The sequence below is a fragment of the Heloderma suspectum genome, chromosome 2 (genome assembly GCF_057233095.1).
Source record: "Heloderma suspectum isolate Gila_16-S chromosome 2, 16-S_ref, whole genome shotgun sequence".
NCBI lineage: Eukaryota > Metazoa > Chordata > Lepidosauria > Squamata > Helodermatidae > Heloderma > Heloderma suspectum.
Window position 1 is genome coordinate 50475120 of NC_139459.1, and position 12393 is coordinate 50487512.

General features: G+C 40.9%; 1 protein-coding gene across 6 annotated transcripts in view; it reads right to left on the reverse strand.

Moving 5' to 3' along the window:
• Nucleotides 1–12393, reverse strand: part of FCHO2 (FCH and mu domain containing endocytic adaptor 2) — a 106370-nt gene that overhangs the window by 46165 nt on the left and 47812 nt on the right. For 4 of the 6 annotated variants that reach the window (XM_084833503.1, XM_084833499.1, XM_084833498.1 and 1 more), the window contains exons 10-13: nucleotides 10267–10339; nucleotides 7394–7418; nucleotides 2104–2160; nucleotides 1002–1178 (exon numbers count right to left, since the gene is read on the reverse strand). In XM_084833503.1, coding sequence (XP_084689629.1) covers nucleotides 1002–1178; nucleotides 2104–2160; nucleotides 7394–7418; nucleotides 10267–10339 — 332 coding nt within the window. Of the gene's footprint in view, nucleotides 1–976; nucleotides 1181–2103; nucleotides 2161–7393; nucleotides 7419–10266; nucleotides 10340–12393 lie in introns of all 6 variants that reach the window. The other 2 variants (XM_084833504.1, XM_084833501.1) reach the window with 1 other exon arrangement.

Consider the following 12393-nt stretch of genomic DNA (forward strand, 5'->3'; position numbering starts at 1 on the left):
AAAACAGGCCATGGGTTCTGGTGGTTTATTAACCACCCCAACAAGCCACCCTTGCTGGGTTTGGATGACATGAGAAGCTGCACCCAATGAGGGTAATTATTCAAATCAGCTGGCACGCAATGGGTGGTTAACAAGCCATGGTGGCTTGTTAACCATCCTGTGATCATGCAAACTGGGCCAGAGTGTTATTTCCCTTCACACACTTGAAGCAGATTTAAGACTGTGAGGGAAGAAATTTACTGTGTTAGCTAGAGGAATATTTATCCTTGCACAATGGAAGCTGTAGTTACTAACAATGTTGTATGATGGGTAACATTACAGTAAGGAGTCTGATCCTTCTGGCTTGTTTCTGTGAACTCTGTATGGGGTGGTCCATACATTAAATAAATAAATCAAGCAAGCAAGCAAGCAAGCAAGCAAGCAAACAAAGGAGCCCAACAAAAACTGTTTGGCTGTATCAAGGCAAGAGATAGGACTGTGTCAGGTAAGTGGTCTAATTCTGACATGCCACAGACATGCTCTCTCTCTGCTAAAGACCTCAAGTAAAATATGACTTCAGTATACAAACGATGCCAATTTGAACATCAGAATGTAACCCAATTTGTGCTTATTGTAACAGGAACACACTACTGGGCTGCACAGTACAACTTCTTTGAATATAGCTTCAAGAACTAGGCTAGAGGTGGGGTGTTCCTCTCTGAACAGTGAAGCTCTTGCTAACCTATGCAGCTGGTTTCTTTCTGTTTCATCTGAACAAAGACGGCTCTATTGCCCATTTGCATCTCATGTTCCTTGAAGACAATGGCAGCAGCTCTGCTCCAGAAGCCTGGAATATTACATTCCACAATCCACTCTTATCATTTGATATAGCTCATTAAAAAAAGACAACTGAGAGGTTTTAGAATTTACACATTTGTGCTAAATGGATTTGTTTAACACTAGTAATAAAATATGAATCACAACATATCTGATATACTAAATAGTATGCATGGGTTACTTACAGAAATAGCTGGTGAAATTGTGATGTTCCCTATTGATTCTTTTAATTCATCCAATGAAGGCATTGTATAATGAGAACTATTGCTTGGCAGTACAGGTTTGATTTCCACATGGAACTTCCTTGGTTCATCATCTTCAGAGTCAGAATCACTTGAGGAATAGAAGTGGTTCTGTTTGGCATGTTATTTGCAGTTAAGGTAAAAGCTGATTAATCAGTTAATGAACAATATCGTTGTGCGATGCATACACACACAAAAAGAAACATACAGCACTGTGAGAAAACCAAGATGCTAATGAGGATTGTTAAGGCTCACAAAAAAGGAAGTGAAATTATTTTATTTATTTACAGTATTTATATACCGCTCCACATTAAAAGATGTTGGAGCGGTGAACAGCAGAGATAAAAGAATAAAACACCATGTTAAAATAATCAAAACATTCTTAAAAGAAACAAATTTTGAATTTAATAAACCATGACTGGTCACTCAAGGAAGGCCTCTCAAAATAACAATGTCTTCAGGAGGTGCCGGAAGCAACACAACGTTGACACCTGCCTGACCTCCAAAGGCAGGAAGTTCCACAGGAAGGGGGCCACCACACTGAAGGCTCTTTTTCTGGTGGACTCCAGCCGGGCCATGGGTCCATGTGGAACCACCAGGGACATGCCCTCTGATGACCTCAGTGACCGGACAGTTGGTAAAGAAGAAGGCGCTCTCTCAGGTATCCTGGTCCCAAGTTGTTTAGGGCTTTGTATGCTAGTACTAATATTTTAAACCTGGCCCGGTAGCAAATAGGCAGCCAGTACAGTTCCCTCAGCAAAGGAGTTACATGCTGAGAAGAGGCAGCTCCTGACAACAGCTGAGCTGCTGCATTCTGCACTAGTTCCAGCTTCTGGACCAGCCTTAAGGGCAGCCCCACATAGAGCGCATTGCAGTAATCCAGTCTTGAGGTTACTAATGACTGTACCACTGAGGACAAGCTATCCCTATCCAGGAGAGCTCTAGTGGCGAGAGGTGGTAGCTGGCACTAAAATTAGTGCCTAACATATTCAACAAGCCTTATAAAAAGATCAGATGTCTATATAAGCATAACAATAAAAAGGATATTCAGACTAGCTTCTGGTTTAATGCTATATCCTTCATCATCTACATCTGGAATGTTCTAGATGGAAAATAGAAAATGTATTAGGGCAATATAGCTCTGAAAATATTTTCCGTATGTGTCAGTATACTGTTGATGATCTTTTAAAGTGTTTATGAAAACAACAGTGTTTCTGTCAACAAAAACTGTAAGCAGTAAGTCCAGGGGTATTCGGTTAATCATGATTTGCCACTTTACAAATCTTGTCACCTTCACCACTCCTTTTTTACAACCAGGGAGTCAAAACTGAGAGATAACCATTTTTTAAAGCTTAGTTAGAGAATCTACAAACGAAATAAGTTCTTCCAGATCTATGCCCCAAACACAATCCATTGAACTAGAGACACTGCCTGGAATATGTCATGTATGCACCCGATTAGTGAAAAACTCTTACCTCACAACACTGTTTAAACCAATGATAACTGTTCGATCAAGCATAAGAGTTACATACTCCAGAGAGAGTATGACCTATTATTCCTGCTTTTGTAACCTCAACACTAGACTACAATGCAGCCTTTCATGATTGTTCTGATATGGAGTATAGACTACAGCCCAAGTGAGTCACTGAAATCCTACTACTGCTACAAGGTTTGCACTGACTTGTTATAACCTACTGGGCACATTTAAGGTACTTCCATATGCTGCTTCCAGCAGCAATGCTGTCCATTTGAACTGTGGCGGCGGTTAACAAAAGGTTCAGTACTCTGTTCGTGTGGATGGCAGATGACTCATGCTCTGTCTCTAACCATATACTACCATTCTCACCATTAGGAATTTTACTAAGGAAGGAACTAAAAAGAGAACATATTATCTGTGTATTTGTGTTATATCTATGCGGTAAGAACCTATTACCTATTCCTATTCACGGTTAATCAGAAATGTCCAATAGAGTTCAATGGGATTTACTCCCAAGTAAGTGTGCATATGATGGCAATCTGAGTGGCATTTTCAGTGGTTCTTCCATTACCTGTACATTCAGCAAACCCTGAATACCTTTTGAAGCAATATAAGTCCACCTGTGTTAGGATCAGAATGGCTGGAACTGAGTAGTATTGAGTGAGCATACCAACAGTCAAAAAATCCTTTAAGGCTTTGGGTATGGGCGTGTGCACATATGGGGGTCCACAAAGGAATACCCAAAGCACTATGGCACTGCCTTTACAGATGTGATAAACTGTGGGTACATGTTCAGAAAGCAGTGAAATGTGGATGCAAGCTTCTGAAGTGTACAAATGGAATAAACTGTGTTTCACCTCTGTAGCAAGGTGTGCAAATTTCTGGAAAGCTTAAAAAGCAAAAGCATGAATCACTTTTGCATCTACTTCTTATAGTATCTCTGAACATGAAAACCAGCTCTTTATTCTGCATTTCATAATAGCACTTTTGTTAAAGAGTAGGCAGAGCTGTACTAAATGACACAGCCTTACTCTTAGACATTCTAGGCAAAATAATCACATGCTAGGTAAGATGGGTTTATAAGAGCAGTCAACACATTAATTATGTTTGTCTTTAACTTCCTACTTTTTATGTAGATTAGAAAATAATTTTAGACTTAAGTAATTCAGTTTTTTCCTAGATTGCAGATCTCCTAACAAATATCACTGCATAATTTAAAGCAGGGAAAATGCGGCAGGAAATTATACATCCTGAATATTCAGATACAGTTTCTCTTTCAAGAACTTGTATGTGTGGGTAACAAGTTCAAAACACACCACAATTTTAAAAACAGAAAGCATAGCAATCACACAGGCCAATACTTTAACTCCACTTGTTCAGAATCATGAAGCTTTAGCTATGCTTGACTTCAAGCCGACCTTGTTGATAGGATAAAATGTACTAACAAGACTTGACAAAAGTAAATGGAACAAATACAAGTAGCTAGAGGCCATTCCCATATTACACTACAACCAAAGGACTTCTGAAGTTACACTGTTGAAGTTGGAAAGCTATTTTGCTACCCATCAGTTAAATGGTACAAATACTTAAAAATTACTTTGGATAGCTTGTGACAAACTGAAGAAGACACTGTTCTTTACCTATGATTAACAATGCTGGAGAAGGAGGAGGTAACGTGGCCTTTTATATGAACATACAATGTGGTCAAGGTGGTGGTCTAAAATGGTTTTTAAAATAAAATACATAAAATAATTTTAAATTGTTCCTGTGTTTTTATTTAGAAAATAAGCCAAAGCTTGGACATTACCCTCTTACTTATTCAAGTAAATTCAAGACATTCTCTTGTCTCTGAGAATGATATATGACTCTCCATTCATCTTGCAATCTTTGGGCAGGATCCAGATCTGTTATTCTGCTGATGCAACTGCTTGTGTTAGTGGAACTGGGAGGGGGTGATTCCCCCTTCTCCTTGCAGACCCCTGCGCACCCTCAAAACCTGCTCCAGAGGGCTGGGAAATCTTCTAGAATAGGTTTTTGGGTCGCATGGAGGGCTACAGTGGGGAGAGGAGGGGAAGAAAGTCCTGTCATGCTAGTGAATGTCTGATGCTGTGACATTGGGTTTAAGCCTTTATAGCAGACATGAGCAAGGTGTGGCCCTCCAGATGTTTTGGCCTGCAACTCCCATCAGCCCTAGCTAGCATAGTCAGTGGTGAAGTATGATGGTAGTTGTAGGCTAAAACATCTGGAGGGCTACATGGTACTCAGCTTTCAAATTATCAAGTCAACATGACTGTATCTGGCTTGGATGAAGCTCCACACACATTTCTGATGGAGTACCTTGAAATGGAAAATCTATACATAATTAACATAAAAAATCAATGATAGAAACTTTTCTCCCAGCATAGTTCCTTGATTACTGGCTTTGCTAGAAGGTCCTTCTGTGTAGTACTCTCTACTTAAAATATGGTAATGGTTCTGGAATCTTCCAGAATACTATATTTTTGAAATTAGCAGAATTCTCTCAATTCTGTGTTACTATTTTGAAAAAGTAACACTCCAAGTACTTGACCAAGTTTTGCCCAGTACATTGCCAATCCTAATTTTTGATCTGGACGCCTCTACTTCACTGTATCTTGGGACCTACATTTCAAAAGACCAGACTCACAGCAGAGGTCACTGGTAAAGTGACACAAAAGGTCACCATGGCAGCAACAAGATCACCAGTCACACACACACACACACACACACACACACACACACACCACTACAGTATTTAAAACTATAAGCCTATGCATTCGTAGACAGAAAAAAGACCTACAATTTCCAGCATGGGAATGCTGGGAGGTGTAGGACCTTTTTTCTGCCTAAACATGCATAGGATTGTGCCCTAAATTACCTTGTCTAATGGAGGGAGCAATCCTATGGCCTCTAGTCAGCAGCTAGACAGCCACAGGATATCTGGTTTTCCAGGAACCGACCTTGGAGCCTGCACTCCAAGGTCGGTTCCTGGAGAACCAACCTGCCTCCATTTCCACGCTGTCTTAAAGGCAGCACGGAACAGCCCCATGCTCCGTCCTCGCAAGAGGAGCATGGAGCAGCCAAAATGGGGCATTCCTGGAGGGCATTCTGGGGAGGGTGGAAAAGCCTGTACGACACATCCAATGTGTCGTATGGCAGCCTCCTCCCCCGCTCAGCCCTCCAGCAGCTACATAGCCGTAATCGGCTGTCTAGTCAAAAATGCAACGCAGGAGAAGCATGGAGGGAATGATCCCCTCTGTGCTCCTCCTGCCCTGCACTGGATAGGCGGTCGCCTCAGAGTTCGGAGGCGGCTGCCTATCTGCATAGGATTGCTCCTATGTCTATTTATAATGGTCTTGGATGCAAATGCATTGGAGCCATCACCAGTATTCTAAGGACAGCTCTATTTCCTCCTGCTTCTACACAAAAAATGACTATCACAAGTTTAGTGCTGGGATTGTTGATAAATCTTCATTGTAAAACTTGTGTATACATTTTTCTATATAATGTAAGTGTTTTAATCTAGTTATTTACAAAAACTTTTATCATCTTCATGGAACTCTCTTCATGTCTGCTGGGGAACCCCTGAATGTTGCTGAGAAGTCTGAGATGTGTTCTAGCATACACATGGAGAGCAACATCCAGGCATGTTATCCTATATGAAAAGATTACATGATTTCACCCTATGTTTTCCTGTGGCTCCACACTGCAGGAACATATACGTAGTGGTGGATAAGCTGTCCTTTGGGAAGTTTCTTCACCATTACTGGGCTTCTAACTGAGTAACCCCCTAATAAGCTTTCAAGAACCCCAAGATTCCCCTGGACACAAACCAGTTTTAAAGCCATCTGTATAGAAAAATCAAATATTTTAGTCATAACATACATCTAAGTTCCAGCACAGTGAAAACTTCACGAACTGCATCCTTTCTTCAACAGGAACTTGGTCATGGCAATAAATGCCTTAATAACTGAAAACTTTGAATTGGTATACCTTTTGTTACAAGCTCTGTAGAGTGAAGAGTACTGCTGCTTACTAAAGATGACATTAAAGACTGAAAAATGCATACCATTTCAGAAATGCTGCAGAAAGAAAATCAAATTTACGGTCTGAAACTATTATGCAGAGTTATTCTATTGGGGGAAGGGGAAGGAATAAGATATAGTGCTTGGTATAGCTTGAAAGAAACAGGCCAGAGACATTTACACTTGAATTTGTTTCATTAATTATTAAATAAACAATGAGCACCAAAACAAGCAAGTCAAAAAGTAAACACTGTAAGTCAACCCCAGTTATGTTTCACTCCACTGATTTATTCCTTGTGCTGTTAAAAACCATTAATTCCATGAGTGGCATGGTAACTCCAGGGATAAATTCATCCGTTCCTTCAGCATAGTCACATAAAAATTAGCATTTGATTTACTGAGATGTCTTGCAACGATTTAGAAAAAAATCAACTTCAGAATGGATTATAGATAAAAATAATCTTGACAGAGAAATTAGGTATCTGTTTACTCTGTGCTTTTAGTATAACACACACTTATTTATCAAGACTGACTGAATAAGATTAACTGAATCCATGAATTCTTCAAAATTTTGAGGGCCTCATAAAAAGAAAACAGTTCTGCCTACAATTTTTTCCCCAATGATTCTGGAAATTGCTTCTTTCATTTCAGCCACAGGGATTTTAACTTTCTGTCACCTTGAATTAAACACTGATAAAATGGCCAAAGAAAACTACAAATATGATGAAAGGAACACACTGTACATATTTTATGTGAAACTGTAAGTTCCTAAAAAAATAACTTCATTCAATTGTATTCAAAATAAGACTACTTACTACTGAATCAGCATCTGGGCATTCTCTATAAAAAAAACAACATAATGACGTGTTATAGTATATAAATATGGGTCTTTTGGTTTTCTATTGAATTGATCATTCTATAGAGGTAACTGCTTCCTAATGCCTATAAAACAGTATATAGGTCATTTATTTGTTGACAAAAGGATTTATATCCCATCTTTTATTTCACTTAAGAAATGTTCAGGGCCACTAACATAAAACAACAAAACACATAACATTAACCAAAACACAAACAGGAGACATGGATAAAAATCAACACGCAGGGATCCAGATTAGATAAAATCAGCCACTTGACAGCTCAAGGCCTGCTGGAATAAAAAAAAAAGTATTTATCTGCTTATGGAAAATTATCAGAGAGGTGACCAGGAAGATCTCCTGGGAGTCTCCTGGAGGGAGTCTCATAGTCTTGGTGCAACACATAAGGCCTTTTCACAAACCCCAATTGCGTCTTAGACAATGGTGGGACATGTAGCCAACTGAACTAGTATAACAAAGGATTCTCATTCTCAAAAAAGCCCGACTCTGGTCAGAATTTTTGCTGCTGCTTTTTGTACGAATTCCAATTTGCTTGGAATTTCAGAATTCCACGGCAGCCCTATATATAACATGTTGCAGTAATCCAACCTTGTTGTATCTAAGAAATGCAAGATTTATTTATTTGATTTGTACCCCACCTTTCTACCAAAAAATGGCACTCAAGGCAGCTTACAGGCACAATTAAAATTGATTAAAACAATAAAACAGTATATTAAAATATAATAAAAACCTAACAGTTACAAAAAAATGTAAAAGCGGCACCCAACCCAACAGATCCACTTACAGGCCAAAGGCCTTCTTGAATAAAGTGGTCTTTTCCTGCTGGTGGAAGGACAGCAATACCATGGCTGTGTCCAGCTTCCCGAGAAACGCATACTGGGTAAAAGTGCTCTTGCCCACAGCTGCTACCCAGGAATTGAGAAGCACTCCCAAACGGTGAACCTAATTTTGCAAAGTGAGTGCAGCAACCCCTTTCCAAAATAGGCAGAACCCCTATTGCTGGATCTGTATTTCTGACAAAAAGCACTTTTGTCTTGTCTTGATCAAGGTATGACACTAATATTTCTATTATTTATTCAGCCAATATATTTCATTTAAGTAACTGCAGATCTGCACTGTTTAGAACACCAATTCATAAAAACAGATGAAGTATTTAGGATTTATATTATGCATAGTAAATAAACAAATATAACTATCCTATTTTTAAAGGGTAGTCTGTAGGGGGGTTTGCTTTGGATTTGACCAAATCCCAAACCTGGCTGATTCAGAAAGATTTGGGAGATGTCAGAATCTAAGTGAGGCTCCTTCACAGTGGACTGAATCAAAGGTTTTACTAGGCCTCTCCAGTCCCAGTGCTTTGTGGGGAGGGATGTTGAAGTAATATATTGCAGGACTGGTCCAGTGTTCAGTGCTCTCTGCTAATTGTCTCTCCCAGGAGCAGAAACGTTAAAAGAAGTTTTGTGGAGACTGTGGGGACTGGGAGAGTGTAGCATTGCGTACTTGCTTGGAAAATGCTATATGGTCAAGCCCTTCTGCTCATGTATGCTCCACATCCATCAATCATCCCTGCCCTATTGACTTTGGTGCCAACTGAGCAGAAACCAAAGAAGGCTTAAATAGTTTTTGTTCATCATAACTCCCTATTCCCTGCCCCTGGAATTTTTCAGGTTTCTTGCCTAGGGACAACCTCTATAACAAATGTAATTTTCATACAAGTTGCCAAAAACTCCATAGAGGGGGAAGGGTTTGGAGAAGTGAATCACTTACCCCCCGCCCCAAATTTGAATGCTCCCCTAACACAAAAAACACTGCATATATCTTTCCAAAATGTTGCAGGCTTCTTAACCAGGGCAACTTTTATGCTGTGTGCCATTTTCACCACAAATGCCCACAAAAATGTAGGCATGTAAAAACATCTTTTTTGGGGGGTGGGGGGACCTTCACACTGCTGCTCAAACAGGCTGCTCTTGCACAAAGCATCCTGCACCTATTCATCTGAAATGTGGCAGGCTTAATCTCCTCAGAAGGGGCAACTTCTGATGCCCCTCAATCCCTGGCACCTATAAAATGATTTTTAAAAAAAAGCATTTAAGCTAATGCAACAGCGCCAACAGAAGAGAGCTTGAAGCAATGAGAGTGCGACTATGACATCGGACAATGAGTGCAACCTACTTCAAAACACTCAACTGCCTGGGCAGACTGTCTTCTGATCTCTATAGTAGGTTAAATTCCCTTTTCCTCTCTAAGAGGCCAAAGGCATGCTCCATCTCTGGGATGTATAAAAAAAAATCTAAATCACATGGGGGGGGGGGTAGGCAAAGGTCTTAACTTTAGAAGCACTGCTTTTGGAACACACTTGTAACTTGAACTGATCTGATCATATTTTATATAAAATTGTTAATATAAAATCCCAGCTCTGAAAGAGCATGGATCTGAAGATTAGTATTTTAGAAAAAATGAGAAGGCTCACATCCCTTAAAGATGGCTACAGCCCCTTCCCTTGGCATCATCCCCTTTTCTCCCAACCACAAATTGTTTGGAGGTTTCCCAGATTTTGTGCAGTTTTTGCCCCATTTTACAAGGTTGAAATGCCTCTCCTTTGTTAGTGGCAGTGCACACTTTAAGCTACAATATCCTTGCATTTTTGTATTGGCCTCTTTTGCCTTTGGCTCTGCTCCTTTGCCTTTGACCCCTCCCACTGGCGGAATGCAGCCCCTGAAAGCTTCCCCAAAACTGAATTCATCCCTTGGGCTGAAAGAGGATCCTGACTCCTGCATGAATTGTACTTTTTAAAAAGTGTTACTTTTACTTACACAGATTCTGCATCTTTTTCCTTCTTAATAATCCCTGGTAACCCAAAATGCTTTCTTTTTCTTGGCTTTATACCTGCAGAGCAAGTAATTTATTGTTAGATGAAAATTAAGATTAAAATCACACCTAACAGTACAGGTATATGAATCTCCAGTAAATAGCTTGTATCTGTAAATGTGAAAATTATCTACATGCAGACAGGCCACACACAAGTGAACCCCCTATGTATAGGAAGTGACACTTGACTCAGGCATACACTACAGAGTAACTATGGAGATATCTCATTTTAGGAGATCAGCATATGTCATAATACACATATACAAGAGAACTGCCAGTGTGGTGTAGTGGCAAGAGTGTTGGACTAGGAGCTGGGAGATCCGGGTTCTAGTCCCCGCTCGGCCATGGAAGCTCACTGGGTGACTTTGGGCCAGTCACAGACTCTCAGCCCAACCCACCTCACAGGGTTGTTGTTGTGAAGATAAAATGAAGAGGAGGAGGATAATGTAAGCCGCCTTGGGTTCCTTGCAAGAGGAAAAAAGGCAGGGTATAAATGCAATAAATAAAATAAATAAAGAGAACTGGCATGCTAGTCTTATTTGAACTGAGCTTCAGTTTGGTCATCCTCAAGCAGTTTACCAGTGATTCCAGGCATCTGTTTAGGGCTTTCAGCACCTTGCCTGGGTCTAATGAAAAGGTGATAGAGTGAGTGTCATCAGCACATTGATGATACCTCATCCCACAGCTCCATGCAACTCGTCCTCCTACTTTTAAACAACTAGATGAAAATGAGGAGAGACTTCAGGGAACACTACAGGACAAAGTTGCATGTATGTATTTATGTATTATTTATTGCATTTATACCCAGCTCTTTAGTCAGAAAAGTTCTCAGAGCAGATTACAGATCAGTAAAAACAAGTCCCTGCCCTCAGACTTAAAATTTAAAAAGACACAATGTAGGAGGCAAAAGAGATGGGGACAAGGACAGTAAGAAAACTCAAGCACCAACTCTTAACATTATAGTTTATATGAGAGCACTGTACACTTAAAGCTGGTCTAAAAAAGCCCCTAGGATGTAGTTAGAATCTGCCGGCATCTTGTCACTCCCACCACTGCAGATAAGGCTGGTAAAAGCAGTGACAAGTGGAGGTGACAGTTCCTCACTGTCTGCTGCTGCTTTTCTTTCTCAGAGGGCAGTTGAAACTAATGGGCGGGGGGTGCAGCCCAGTGGGTAAAAGCAACAGAGAGTGGAGATGGCACTTCTTCACTGTTTCCTACTTCTTCTCTTCCTCACAGGGCAATTGCAACTAGCAGTCTCTGTGAAGCAGCAGCCCTCAGCACCACCTTTTCAGACCTTTCTGACAAAAAAAAAAAGAATAGAATCACTTGAATGCAGTTCCCCCAGTCCTCAGCCTTGCCATTAGGTTGAACGAAAGCAGTCAAGAAGTCCAGATCAAATATCCAGGTCTCTCTCTTTGCAAAGGTAATCTACAAGGGGAACCAAAGTATCTGCCCTAAAACAGGGCAACAGTTCAGTAAGGATCTACATAGTTTCATCCACAAACCTCCTGAGTTCCAAAGAGGTCAGTAGTGCCAGAGTGCCTAAAAAGCTTCAGGCAACGAAGGGTTGAATAGAAGAGATTTGTGGGAATGGTTGCAAGTTGTGCACATCAGATTCAGGGACCCCTGAATATGTGTGTGTGTGTGTGTGTTTGTGTGTGTGTGTGTGTGTGTGTGCACGCACGCGCGCACGTGTAGGGGGACAAGGGAATTTGCCTTCCCCTTACTAGGAGGATAGGAGCCTCGTGTGGCACAGAGTGGTAGGCGGCAGTATTGCAACTGAAACTCTCCCCACGACCTGAGTTCGATCCCAGCGGAAGCTGGGTCCCAGGCAGCCGGCTCAGGTCGACTCAGCCTTCCATCCTTCCAAGGTCGGTAAAATGAGTACCCAGCTTGCTGGGGGAAAGGTAGACACGACTGGGGAAGGCAATGGCAAACCACCCCGCTATAGCCTGCCATGAAAACGCCAGCAAAAGCAGCGTCCCTCTAGGAGTCAGCAATGACTCGGTGCTTGCACAGGAGGAACCTTTCCTTTCCTTTCCTACTAGGAGGATACAGAGAGTTACTAACTT